Consider the following 15,070-nt stretch of genomic DNA (forward strand, 5'->3'; position numbering starts at 1 on the left):
AAAAAAAAAATTAAGATCGTGCAGGCTTGTTAAGTTTTAAAGCATGTTTTAGTAGTCCATGTCATTGAAAGTTTTGTTTAAAAAATGACCAACATGGAGTTTTGATGTTCCCTTGAAAAAGGGACTTTTTTTTTTAAAAAAAGATGACAAAGAATCAAAGCAGATTTAGCATTTTTTAAAGGCCACAGCTGTTCCCCTACGTAATTTACTTGGTGTGCATTTTGAACATTGAAGTCTTCCATTGTCATGTACTAAGTTTAATTTTGGTGGTGATTTTTTTTTTTTATTTTAAAGTGTTTAGACTCTGAGGTGAGGGGGCAAGACTATGTACTTAGTGTAGTAAGACTTATCTGATCCACTGGCAGAGCTGAACAGTCTCCCTATGGTCACAGGGAAATTGGATGTCCGCGCTCATGAATTGGCTGCAAGCTAGATGTAGAGTCACAAGACTGAAGCAGGGACCACAGAAATGGTTGACAAAAAATGCAGCAGTTTTTACATTCTAAATCAAATCAGTAATTCGTTTCAGCAGAGTAAAATTAAATGAGCATTGGAGGTACCTTTTGAAATAGTTAGTGCTGGGGACCACTGTGATCGTAGAATATCAAGACAAATGCTGCCATTACTGTTAATATTTGGATGATAGATTCTTGTTGTAAATGCAACCTGCAGAAGAAGGAAAATTTCAGTGTAGGCTCACAAATGTACGTTACACCATATGGTAATGAATAGATTTATGGTACCAGCCACTCACCTTAGGTGGTTTGAAGGGATAATCTGTTGGGAAGTGAATTGTCAAGAAAAATACTCCACCTTGATAGGGACTGTCATTCTGTTAATGAAAAAGAATCATTGCAGTTTGAGGAGTTACTACAAGAAGACTGGTCATAAAAAGCTATGAACATCAATTCTCTCATACTTACTGGTCCCATTATTGTAGCTTGCCAATGGAACACTGAAAAAGAGAAAGATTTACTTCAGTTTGGAGAAGCCCAAGTAATGAACTACTTAATTCCAGACAAAGCAGCACAGAAAAGTATTTTAAAAACAAAGCCTTCTGAAAGGCTGCAGGGAAGCAAGCAGAAGAATTAAACAGAGATAGAGCGAAGTACTCAACACTCCACTTTCACTTGTTCCACACTTTGGGATTGCTGTTATACCAGCAGTTTGTGCCCTGCAAAAAATCCCTTTACAATAAAAATCCAGACAGTTACAGTCAACATTTCAGACCCAACAAATTTGTGAGTTCAACTTGGTTGTTTCCAGTACAGCACCTGAATCAATGCCCTCTTTCCAATGACTGCACTGCCCTCTTAGAGGGCTACAGCAAAGGTACAGTATGAACTCATACCTTTCTTAGGCAGGATCTCTCCTACACAGATCCTTAGTTAAATGAAGGGTAAGCCTAAGCTTTGTATATACCATATGTAAAGAGGTAACCTAAGCCAGTGCTACCTTGACCAAATGTTTAAGCTTAGTCTCCACAGAGGCTGCAAGATTCCATTCAAGCAGCAGAATGCAATACAAGTCTTAAGAGAATGCAAGGATGACAGTCTGCTCAATACTTGGGACCAGTATGTGCTGGTACACACTTTAGGTTAAATGGACAAAAATTCTCACTCGCATGCATCTGCCCAAGAGAACATCTTAATCTGGTAATACAGATGATTCGTGAAGAATGTCTTTATGCTGCAGAACATAAGGAAAACAATCAAAGCTGTTAATCTGTATGAGGCACGTTAGGATGTTCTCAGGGTTCCTGCGCTCTCCAAAGGCTCTAACACTAGCTTGTGTGAAGAGCGCCAGCTTAACACATTATTCGTGAAACAGTACTGTTTCCCTCTGCATGGATGTCAGCTACATCGCATCTTCAGAACTGGGAGCTGTACAGAAGACTCCAGTTGTTGCAAGGTAAGTCTTCAAGACGGAAGTTGAAGCCACCTGCACCTATTGTACTTAACTTGCAACCGGTGTCTACAGCTTTCAAGACTACCTGTGCCAAAAGTAATTTTGGCCCAGAGTGGCATTACTTGTTCTGATCTAGCATGAGCAGTTTTTAATTACACGTGGTACAGGCATTACAACTGGGAATGATCTCATACAAGGAAGGGAAAAAAGCTGAGGGGGAACAGCCCTGCCAAGGCAAGGGGAGAAGAGTGTTTGGTTAGAGGAGCAGGTTTGTTACCAAGGGTATTACAGCTGGTAACACCAGCCAGCCTTTCCAGAAACTCTACACTCAGTGTAGAGTCAGGAAATCAAGACAGTGGCTCATGTGTTCATATGTAGTGTTCACCCATTTTAAAAGATTCAGACCACTTCACAGAAGTCTGTATCACCTGTAGCGGGACAGTGAGAAACCTAGAACAAGACGACAAAGGGGCAGCAGAAACCCAGCACTGAAGAGCACAGCTAATCACAGAAAAACCACCAAGAATTTCACAGGCATCAGGAGATACTGGTAAGAGCCACCGTGACTGCACTGGAGCACGCAGACAGCACTGGACATTAACCTGCATACCTCTGCACACTGAAAAGAGAAGCCGATAAAACCAACTGTTTCTTGTTGTGTTTAAGACAAGCAGAAACAAACACACTTTCACAGTGAATCTTAACATTTTACAAGCCAGAAGGGTGCTTTGGCTGTTTCTGTTTTGTTCCCTGCCCCTGCCCCTCCCCCCCCGACTCAAGGAAAAGTGCTTGCTTAACCTAAGCTTTAGATTCTCACAACATCCAGGACAAGTTTGATGAACTAAAGATGGATTTGTCATGCAGAGCTTATTTCAATTGATTCCTTACTTTGAAATCAGCCATTCAAGAAGTTATTTACAAAGTAAGGGGGTTGCTGACTTTCAGTAGCTAAGCACAGGTACATGTTTGGAAGTGAACTAAGTCACTGCATAGCACTCTGGAAGGATATTAGTGTAATCCAGTCCCAAGCATGTTTCCAAAACAAAGGCCAGAGGTGGGTGCAAGAGGGCTAACACTACATTACCGAAAGAAAATCTTACCCCTACAGTTAACAAGGCAGAAACAGCTCTTCACTTCCAAAGTTTATGAACTACAGGGACGAGAAGCTTATGACTGGGGACAGTTTACATCGGCTGGGCTAGCCACAAGATACTGCTTTGCAACCACAGCACGTCCTGAACTCTGAGAAATGTCATTCTGACAAGGCAACCGAGGCAGACCTAGAGCACGGGGTTCTCGGAGAAGGCACCCTTCTATTGCTGCCACTGCCATCCACTTACATACACCCAAAGTGAAAGTCTTTTCAATAGTGGAAGTCTTTAATTAGAGGTCTTTCAGAAAGGTGGCAGGAGGAGAATTGAATATTACTTTAAAGCTTTCTGTATTCAGTAGTAACTTTCCATTATAAGCATTCACCAACTTCTCCACCAGTCGATCTCCATCACCTTTGATAGTCTTTGGAAACTACGAATTAGTTTCTCATGGCACAAATCACACTTGCTAATTTAAGGGAAGAAAAGCCTCAGACTGGCTCTACATCTTAGTAATTTCTCTTCCATGAACTACAAGCTTCTTTGAAATACTATTCTGAAAGCAGAAATAAGTTGTGGAGTAACTAGAAGCAGCTTGACACTACTACTAAAAACCCTCAAAACTAAACACGGCTTTCACTTGTTTGAAAGCATTGCTGAACAGTAACATCTCTACTGATTTCAGTATTTTCATTCTCAGGTTTCAAGTGGCTTTTTTAATCTAGTCCTAGGATTTCTATAGGAAATAATTTCTATACACTTAAGCACTTCTAAATAGTTCAGAAGTGACCCGGAAAGATCTTGGCAGCTTTTTTTCCCTTCTTTGAAAGGATACCTAAGCTTAGAGTTCTTCGCGAATAGATGGAGGGTTTCCCTACTTAAATATCCCCCACTCTCATGAGCTTGTATGCTTCACCAAACAGCACACTTGTCAGAGAGACCACGTTGCACAGCAAGTTCAATGCATGCTGTTTAATGGGCATCTCAGTCAAAGCTTCCAAGTGTTCTTACGTAGCCTTTTCTACATGGCAGAGCTGCTACAAGAAAGTGTAAATGCATTCCCTCATCTCAGCATTTTATGCATTAAATGCCAATGCATTTAATGCAGGCCCATGGTAAAGTTATAAAGCAAAAGGTGAATTTGCAAGTGTTCTTGTCTCATTGCAAACATCCTACTGATTTTGCTCACCTAAGCTATGACTGAGAGTTTTAATGATGCTGTAAAAAAAAGTAGCTCATCAGAAAGTGTAACATCCTAGTTAACATGGAGAAGACTGTACAGCTTGCAAAACCACTGCAGTTTAAAGGCCTCTCACAGAAAACCACCATAAAATACAGGACAGCAATTAAGTTGCCTTATTCACAGCTAATCGAACCAGACTGGGGAACATTACCTACAACTAAGATAAGAAGCATCCATATAAACACCATTAAGTCAAGGCACAAGATACATCTTGCCCTCCTCCCTAGGCAAAAATACATGCACAAGATGACAGTAGACCTTCTTGCTATAAAATGATGTTAGACAAAAGAATTCAGAGTAGGACTTTAAAGAATAACTGCTTTTTGTCTGCTTTAACACAGCTCCTCGAGCTTCAAAAAGGACAGAATAACAACTCCAAATCACACACCAGGTGAACAACCTTGCACAGGAAAAACGACAAGCTGATGTGTAGGCCAAAAAAGATCGTCCTAGGCTATCCCTTATTCAGAACCTGGCAGGGCCAACTGACTCAAGTACAGTTTTCAAGCATAACAGTACCGTGTGATTTAAGGATGCTCCACCCGCACTTCCTCTCATACCTAAGCAGCTATGTCCAAATCAAGCGACAAGTTAGTCATGTCAGCAGGATTTAGACATTCTGATTTTGCTCATTGAGAAAGCCACAAGTAGTATTCCAAATTGAGTGAAATCCTGCCTAAAAATTAAGAGCCAAACCTGTTTTTCAGTTCTTACACTTCTGGTGTGCTCTGTAATACAATAGCACAAAACATATTAAAGAACAAGCAATGTTCCTGTAACTCATTATAGTAACACAGTAACTATTAAATTTAAAAAAAAAAAAAAAACTAACTTTACTTCATGATTCAAGCTTTAATTTACCAACTAGTTTTCCTTCCATTCACATTTTAATCTCTTATCCCCAAGGACTACATGTAACCCTCTTAAAAAAAAATGCAGTGTTAACTAACTCCTGTGTGAAATATAGTTACTTCTACAGGACCATGTGACTATACCATACACAGTTTAGACCACAAAGAAGTTCAGAAAGCTGTATGCAGCTGCTTGCTGGTTTGGCCACAGAGCTACTGAAGTTTACTAACTTCATGCCCTATGAGAATGCCAGAACAGTTAATTCAAAAGGTGTAACTTAAGATGTCCTCAGTGCACAGAGTTGCCCCATCAATAAAATGGGAGTAACACAGATCTCCAGTGGTACACAAGGAAGGTATTAAGAGATACAGAAGGGCAACAAATTTAAGATTAGTATGTCGAGTAGTATCTAATACTCTAACAAAAAAAACAGAAGGGTTCTCCTTGCTAAGGAACTAGACATCCTGTTTTAGAGAAAAAGGAAAAAGTTAGAGACTGCAGGTCTTTGCTGATAGTAGCATACTTACTGTCATCACCAACAAAAAACTGTGCTGGAGGATCACGTGCCAGATCATTCAACTCCTAAAAAACAGGAACAGTTCATTTCATTTAATTTCAAAACCAATCATGTTATTGCTAAAAAAAGCTGCTAGTGGCACTTTGGCTATCATTCTTGCTCACGAACATAATCCTTACATCAGTGAGTTTCCTGAAACCACAAGAATGGCAACACCACAAAACTAATAGCCAGGACCCCAGAAAGCAAAGTTGCATCTTAAATCCAGGTAACACGTTTGGCATGTGCATCAGTTTCCTCCCCAGGTCTCCATACCCTATTAAGTCACAGCCATCCTCATCAAGTCATAGGGTCTATAAGGTTTCCTTCATTGATAACAAAACTTAAGAAATCCCAAGCATTATCAAAGTATTATATACTCCACTATCTCCAGGTCACAGAGAGATAAGATGGGCTCAATCCAACAACTCTCAGCATTAGCCTTATTTTTATGCCCCGTACTGTAACAGCTCCCGGGTTGGTCCAGCTATAGTGATCTAGTTTATCATCTCAAGACTGCAGTAGCCTTTTTGCAATATACAAAACTTCAGAACTTCAGTAACCTGTGGTTGTTTCTCCAGATGTATGCATCAGTGAATATAGGTGGTTAAATGGAATAAAACACAAGGCCTTCTGTACCTATAGAACTGCTAGCCCATGAACGGAAATCCTCACTTTCCAAGTACACACGTCAGTCAAATTTTGCTCTGAAGAAATCCTATTATGAGTCTCAGTTGCTCTGGCTGGACAGGTTGAGTAATTCAGAATACTTCCGAACTATACCGAGTTTCAATCTGAAGCAAAATTTCAGCCCAGATCAGAAAGAGAGCCCACACATTGTCACCAGTAACTCACATTAGCAATTTGCTCCAGAAATGGACATTTAGTGGGAAGTGCAAATAGAGTAAAGCTTTAAAGTAAAACTTTGCTCTATTTCTGGCTCAGCCACTGACCTGCTTTGCATGATGGGCCCAAACATATTAACTTTTTTCTGTGCTAGCTCAGTCTAGAAAGCTGAAACATAAACACCAGACAATCATTACGAGGACAACTAAATCTAGCATTCAGGAAACACTCCCATGCTGTCCCTGGCCCCGTGCGCATTCAGCTTTCCACAGCCTGCAAGGGTTACTAGCAACAGCCCACAGCAAGTCTCAGATACCAGACTTATCTGAAGCTTTTGATAGACAAAACATTTAAGGACAATGATCAAGACAAGCTGGGTGCAGGAATGGAAAAAGCTTGTCACTTAACGGCCTTTTGTTATTTACAGACAGTATTTAACCTCTTGAACAAACGATCTCTGGGAGTTCCAGCTTCTACTTCCCATGAATTGGGAAGCCACCACTAACAGAAGACCGTCTGGTTACAACAGAAGAAAGTTGCCTTACATCAAACAGGTAAATCTCGGCATTTTCCCCTCAGTATGAAGTCCCCCAGAAGTCTTGCAGTGGAGATATAAAGCTTCACATACCCTGACTACTGTAAAGCACACACAAGTTTGGTTTTGCTCTCAGCAGCTCCCAACATCTAAAGAGCCCAGCTGAAAGCCTCCTGACTTGACCCTACAGACTACTGAAGCTTTCCTAGGGCTCCTACTGAGCTTCTTACAGTGCTGACCCAAGCAAGCCTTGCTCCCACACTTCATGGTTCAGCATGGACTTGGACAGGACTAGATATTGAGTGTGCAGCACCTGCTGAAGAGCCTACTCCCTCCTAAAGGTGGAGAGCATCTCCAGATATCCTCTGAAGGAGGAAAGCTCTTCAGAGTTGTCAGTTATGCATGTCAATTCAGAGTAGCCAATTTTAGCCAAGTGAGGATTCCCTCCTTACCTCCTGGCTGCAAGTAACAGCTAGCATGAAGATCAGTAATGCATGCTCACTCCCCACCAGCACACTTCACACCAGCCGCTGTACACCTCTGCTTTAACTCCAGAACATTAAATAGTCGAGTATCATCCTGAGCAACAGAAGAATACTGCTCCGCCCTAGAGAAGTGCATGTACTCTGCAAGTTTTCAGATAGCAACAGTCTGAAAAATGCAGAGTAGCAAACTGCACTGTGCTCTGCTTCAGCATCAGCTAGCCAAGAGACACCCTGCGCAAGGAGTGCGGCACAGGAACACGTAGGCACTTACACACAACTTCACTGGCACCTGACGGCCGCATGTTCTTTGTGGTCAGTCTAGTCACGGCTACAGAGAATGACGTGAGCCTCCACATGCACAAATTCAGAAGTACAGGCATGAAAACTTAAAAACAGAAATACACCTACTCTTTCTAAAGTTGTATAGAGTACAGTCCACTTCCAAATGCTATTGGACTCTAATCTGGAAAAGACAATTTAATGCTACAGTACCCAAAACCTCAAACACATCTATTAAAAAAAAACTCAAACACATCTAAACCTCTCTTCCTTACCACTTCTCATCCCCTTCACTCCTGTTTTATGCATAAATACGATGCAACAGCACTAGACTTGAAAGGAGTACAATTGTAAGAATCCATGTTTTCCATGTAAGACCACAAGCTACTATTATATTTAAGAACTTCGCATGCACCTTCCCTACTATAATGGGGAAATAGTTACAAACACAGGCTGCAGCTTCAGCACATTATTCTACCAGCTAGTAGAATACACAGCTCCAAAGCTGCCCCAATGTTCACCCTACGTCCAGCTGCTCAAAATCTCTGCTCCACCGAGCCGGATGAAACAACACACCTTCAGTGATATCACGAGGCAAGTCTCACATCAGATGCAGAGGCAACAATGAAGTTCAGTTAGTAGCAGCCCTGTTTCGCATCAAACTACTATTTCTTCCTCTTCAATCTTCAGTTCCAGCTAGAAGGAATACTTTGGCTTTCTGAAGCCGTGTAGAGTATCTCACTGCAAAGACATGACTTACAATGAACGCTCATACCACTCGTCTCAGTCATGCAGCTCCCACCTAAGGCAGCATTTCAGGTTCTGCTCTATAAATCCACAGATCGAAACACTGCAGATTAAAAGGCACATGTAAAAAGAAATGTATAAGCTCCTTGCGCTTGGAAAAGTTTAGCAACAACTCTCAATTCAAGCCCCTGCAATACAAAACCTCCCAGCTTCTGTAGAACAACAGCTCGGATAACAACAAGGAAGTGTAACCTCCACAAGACATCTCCAGAGCACAGCCAGCAGCCGCAGTAGACGGCCAGCTGCCTCTGCACACCGGAGAGGCTAACACGTTACCGGATTTCCCGGCACGGCACAGACGATCACTTTAACATACCATTCTCTTCAAGTGGCCGACATGCTAGCAGGACTTCCACTGCTCACTTGTCAGACCTGCAGAGCCAAGTTTAGGAACAGGAACGGTAGCTACATACGGCTGCGTTTACCCAGGTACAAATGGAGAGGAGCATCCACTGCCCCGGCACAGCGCCAAGCTTTTGCACCTGTCCGAGAGGTTACTTTGCCTTTTGAAAACTCCTCTGCAGTTTCCAAGGTACTGCGAGCACAACACCAGACCTAGTGAGATCTTCGCTTCCAGGTGTTGCTGAGGGAGACTGAAAACCAGCTGGTTTATAACTCAGAACAAACAACTGGAGTTCACATAAAACTGAACTCCCAAGAGATGGAGGATTCAATTACAGTTTGGTATCATCTACAATCCAGCCATTACTGCATGTATCAGACCCTAAGCTGCAAGGCTTGCTCTATTTCCCCACAATCTGGGAAGGCTTGTTGGTCAATGTCTAATCTTGACAATGCTGATTTTAAACCAATACTTGAAGAAAGCTGTAGCTGGTTACCATTTGAGACAGTTTCTGATCCTTAAGCAACATGCAGAAGGTTCTGCTTTAGGAACTTAAAAGCTAAGAATCAGGCAGCCTTGAGATTTCAGTTTGAGTCTTTCAGCTCCTAGGAGGCTACCTCACCATGAATTGCCTTCAGCTGGAAAGCTAACTTGCAGAATTTCAAGTTTCTGCCCTCTCCCCTACAGCAAAATACCCCTGGGGTTGCGCCCACTGCTGCGGATCAAACCATTAACTTGACCCATCTTACAGTTAAACGTATCAATTAGTTCCTCAGCAAAAATGAGGAAGTGGAAACATGGTGCAAAGCAAGGCTCAAGGTGTCTTGCCCAATGGCCAAGTTGAATGAAACTACTACCATTACATCCACAAACTAGATATCTTAAAAGCTACAAACTCACACAAGAAACTGACGTTTAGGCTCTAAAAGCAGACTTAATTGTGTTCCTAAGTTCCCAACGAACCAACCCCGACCCAGGGGTTCCAGGAAAGCACTTTAAGGAAGATGGAGTGTGCCACAGACCCCCAGCCATGCTTCCCAAGTCATGAAAGGCATCAGCTGCCAGCGAGGCCTCCGGGCAGAGAGGAGAGCCAGTGCCACAAGTCTCACTCAGACCCATGCTCTCTCCACCCTCCTCCCGTTACAGCCCATTTCCCAGCAGCTAGTACATTGCATTTAAAATGCATCTTGATCAAGGAGTTCACAAACTGCACAATAAGTTTTTAAAACACCACTGAACACAAGTGTTTTAAGTCTTACCTGAAAGTTTAACCCTGCACACGTTTCAAGTTATAATTAGTTTTAATTGTAAACTCCAAAGACATTTGTTAGAGAAGTTCAAATTTATTCCTCTAGACAACAATTGCCTCCCCAGTCTAATGTGTTTCTGGTAAAAACTGCTCTGGCCAGCAGATAAGACTAGTTTTAAGGATTAAGTTAATGCTAATACAGCCTTTAGTAAGAATAACCAACATAACCAGCACCACCAAGCAAGTAAAAAGCCAGCATCCTTTGGTAGTCCATTCCAGCAATTTTAATAAATCTTGGTACAAGTTCCCCAAACGCACTCCAACATTCTAGATGTACGCCCCCAGTCAAAGATTATCCAAAGTCCTTTTAGCTTGCACTCCATGGTCTTCCCTCCCTACTCCAGTTTGAGCTGTTTTCAAACTGTAATTTACTCAGAGACCACATTATTAGCTTGATTATAAGCCTAATTTTCACTTGGAGCAGCAAAAGAAGCTTTTAATTCGACTTTATCAAGTTTATTTGCCTGAAGCCCCTGAACCCTTTGAGACAGGCAGTCTACGACTGTGTTACAAAATTGTGATTCATCTAACCAAAAAGGAATCAGCCACTTCGCCATGAATTGTTAGCAGCTTTCAACAGAGCAGCGCCAAGCAATACGGAATCGGGGCCCCAGTCAAATCGACAGCACCTCAGCGGCAGGGCCAACGCGCAGACAAGCAGCTGCCAGCCTCCTGCCCAGGTCCGGGCAGGCGTCAGGGTGGGCAGAGCCTGCTGCCCGTTCCTTGGGCCAGCGGGTTCTACCTGTACCTGCCGCAGAGGGCACCGTGTAGGGTGAGGTGTGAGAGCCGACAGCCACCACGCATTTCACACAGCGCTGCTCTCTCCTTGCCAAGCGGTCCCTCCGCACAAGGCAGCGCTCGCACATGCACACCAAGGTCAGATCACAGATTCCCTACAGCATCCATAGGTGCTCTCTCCTGGTCTACAGGACTTTTGCGATTCCAGAGTATCGGCCATTCTAAGGCTACTACCCTATTAACAGAAACATTTTAATCTTCAGAAGGATTTTAATCCTTTCCCTTTGGCAAAATCTGCTTTTTCAATCTTGAAATGGCTCAGATCCACTGACTTTGACTTCTTATAAGACTCTGCAAAAGTTAGAAGGCAAGCAATTAAGTGAGTAGCATGAGAAAAGTCAAGCTGTATGAAATACAGTAATAACCAAGGTACATGTTATAAACAAGCTCAGATGTAACAGTTGTCTTTTTTTTTTTTAAGCCTGAACAGCAAGAACACCAAAGCAATGTATAACTTCCTCCTGGTGTGGAATCCGAGTATCAAAAAGGCTAGCTAGCTAACAGAAGCTTAACCAGTATTCTCTGTACTAGCCACACAGAAGATATTTAACACAGATGGGCTGCGCTGGCAGCTCCACAAACACAGCAAGAGGCTGTAACAGAAGGACCAAGTTGTTCCCACTGGCTGCTGTAAAGCAGAACTGGTAGCACAGAAATAACACAAAGTTTGCTCAGCACAGGTAGCATGCATACAACTCAGTTAAAAGTAACGTTGCTCAATTAGCCAGTAAGTCTACTGCATGCCATCCGCAGGTAGCGTTCATCTTGGCAGAAGCGATACTCAAGCATCTCAGGAGGTCCATCGGCTCTGGACGACAGGCAAGCCCTTCGTCCTCCGTAGCTGAACAGGGACATCACTGGACTACAGTTCAGTTCTGCAAAGCAGCACTGCTTATAATGCAGAGGCCCAGAAAACAGGTAATAAGCCACCATTCCTCTGCTATACAGACATGTTTGACTTCAGCAGGGCTGAAGTACAGCTTCTGATTTCCCCTTCCCCCTCACAGCGCGGTCCATCAAGCAGTTCATAAGGGAAAACCCACAAAAGATGACGCACAAACCTTTTACTTGCTCTCCCATCCAAAGCAACTCCAAAAGGTGCCCTAGTTATTCAGTTATAGGTAACGTACCTCCTAAAGATAAGCAACACAGATGGGGATGCAGCTGAATCCAAAGCACTTTGGCTTAAATCTTAAAATGGAAGCTGTTCATTATGGCCCTCCACCCCTGGATATCTTCACACTGCATTTCTTACAAAATAAATCCATGACAAAAAAACTATGATAAAAGTATCATTGTTATAGATTTAAAAATAACAACGAAATTGTTATGCTTCATTGCTATCCCCACACTTCATGGGGACTCTGGTTGGCATCATTGCTTACATCCCAAACATTTCTCACAAGAAAAGAGTTCCAAGTTTTAGACCTGCATCCCAGTAAGCACCTAAAGCAAGACCAAAGAACACCGCTGCCTGAAAGACTGCGGTGAACAATACAAGCAGCAATCTGACAGCAGGTCTCAAGTCTGAGCTCTTTCGGAGCATCTGCTTGAAGAACGGCTGCTGCTTCATGCAGACACATTACCCCGGCTCGAATCTCTGGACAGCCCCAAGAACAACCATGCCGCCAGAGACGTGCTGGGACAGACCATGCAGGTTCTTGCGCTACCTCACACACCAGCAACAACACTACTGACCCGGCTGCAAACAACTTGTTCTTCCCCTCTTCCAGCCCAGAGGAGTTCAACGTGCCAGAGGCCATTTCAGGTAACACTGTTGACACTGTATCAAAGGTTTACTCTTGTTTCTCCTTGTTTCTAGAGTTCTCATCCCTATATTATCCAAAGACATAAAAACTTTGGAGAAAACCTCATAGTCTGTGGTTGAGCAACCCAAGCACAAGAGCCAGTGGCAAAACTGAGACCTGAACGCTCATGTATCAAGACTGATAATACCCTCCAAAAAAGCCTGAGCAGCAGCCTTCCTTTCCATCGCTTCTTTGTACTCAAGTCTATTGGGATTATTTCTACTTAATCCACCTTCTGCAGGCTTTTGTTCTTGCCACAAGGTGCAACAGCAAAGGTCGGAAGCTTCTGTTCTCCTCGTTATCCTGACAGGGACGGTCACTGCACGTTAATATACCGCCGCTTTTCCCAGAGACCAGAAGAAAAACAAGATGATGATACAAACACTCTCCACAGCGTTTAAAATAGCTGGAGTGTAAACAACTGGTGATTATTACTTAAGTAGTTGAGCAAGACAATCACAGTAACTCAAATTAAGAGTGCTCCTTTCTAGTCTGTAGACTAACTCCCATCTAACTTTTAAAGCATCTGGACTGCTAGAAAGTGGTTTTATTTCCCTTCACATACTTTGTTTCTGTTGGAAATGTTGCCTACAGCCCTGTCGTCCCCCTTCTCCTCAACAGCCACCACTCTTACTCCACTGAAACACTTGGTACTTTGCAGAGCTCGAGATACACCACTGCTTTGGTGACGCTCTCACACTACTTCCCAAGGCTTTAAAGACTCTTGTAACCTTACGCAGCCCCCATTATCCCTCAGGATGCTTTATCTTTGACAAGCAGCATGAAGAATCAGTCCATGAGCACCCAATGTTAGCAAAGACTGGACACATTCAACTTCTCTCCTGTTAAAAAACACAGACTGGAAGCAGAAGTGCTCTGAGTGTTGAATCCTGAACCTCAGCAAGCACTAAACTACGATAAAGCAGCTTTCCCGGCTTCCCGAGTTACCCGGTAGAAGATACACCCTCCCCACAAAAGCCCTGCACTATCTGTGTGTCCCTCCCTGCTCCCAGCAGTCCCATTTATCCTGTTCCGCATTCGCTGCCCTGCCTCCCAGGCCTGTTCTGATGGCAGGCACACGACCCGCTCCCAAGGAGGAAGCGCTCTTTCAAAACACCTGCGAGCCCCCAGACGCGCTGTGGAATGGCCTTCACGTTGTATTGACTATCACCGAAGTGAGTGACAGAGCGTTGCAGACAAGCGATACTCAGCTGGAGCACAACTTCCTTATCTAACCCGCTACCACACACTCATCTGGAAATTTCAGTACACTAAAATTGTACTCAAAGTTCTTCCCTTTCAAGCTCTACCTACTCCACGAACATACCTAAGCCTTCAAGCTATCTTCAATTTTCTTCCCCACCTTAGCTTTAATTTGATCAGTACGACACACGAAGCTTCACAAACACTTCAAAGTAACCCACTATCAAAGCAAAGACGTCAACACGTAAGCCAAATCCAACGTAACGTACGTAATAACGTAACAAAACAGAGCTGGCAAACTGATCTGAAATATTCGGTAGTAGGTTCACATCTGGGTCTAGACAAAAGTTAGATCCACATAGTAATCAAGACCAAAACCCTATGGCAGGACTGGCTTCTACACCTGAACCTTGCACGTGGACTCTAAACTGACAGCCACCTTCTGCAGGGAAAAGGATATAAATTCCCTGCCTGACTCACCAAGATAATAAAAGCGTGCTTGGATACTCCTCTCTTAAATAGAGTGGTTTTAAAAGACACCATGATGATCAAGCAAAGAATGGTTGTAAGACTACAGGAGATTCAGCAGCAGTGTCCTTCCAAAAGGCTAGGACACCAAGCACCTCCTGCTCCAGGAGGAGAAGGCACCTCGCATGCCCTTCCCTACAAGTCTACTAGATGACTCAGGTTGTCAAACAGCACCGGCTCCATTAAAACAATAAATCACGCTACTTTGACCAGTTGAAGGCGACAGGTTTACTATGCTTAGTGCTTCAGCATCCAACACCAGCATCGTCGCTGCTTGAGGGAGGAGAAGAGCCTTTCACCACTGAGCTCCCAAATCAGCTATGCCAAAACTTCCAGCGCGGGCAGCGTTTCACTCCTCTGGGCACCTTCTCCCACGAGCGGCGGCCCGCGGGGTTCCTCGCTGCCCCCACGCGTGTCCAGCTCCACGCCGAGGGCGAGCAGCAGCCCCCGAAGCTGCAACAGCTGGCGGCGGCGGCTGC

At 43.6% G+C, this 15,070-nt stretch overlaps 1 protein-coding gene across 1 annotated transcript; it reads right to left on the bottom strand.

Annotated features, from left to right (window-relative positions):
* Nucleotides 1-560: 560 nt before the first annotated feature.
* LOC104069162 (ubiquitin-conjugating enzyme E2 D2-like) lies at nucleotides 561-5,676 on the bottom strand (the record flags this gene model as incomplete). Its single annotated transcript, XM_009572564.1, has 4 exons — nucleotides 561-666; nucleotides 755-832; nucleotides 924-955; nucleotides 5,622-5,676. Coding segments are annotated over 4 exons (271 nt in total), but the record flags the coding sequence as incomplete, so codon positions are not given.
* Nucleotides 5,677-15,070: the final 9,394 nt, after the last annotated feature.

Source organism: Fulmarus glacialis, unplaced genomic scaffold (genome assembly GCF_000690835.1).
Source record: "Fulmarus glacialis isolate BGI_N327 unplaced genomic scaffold, ASM69083v1 scaffold22342, whole genome shotgun sequence".
Taxonomy (NCBI): Eukaryota; Metazoa; Chordata; class Aves; order Procellariiformes; family Procellariidae; genus Fulmarus; species Fulmarus glacialis.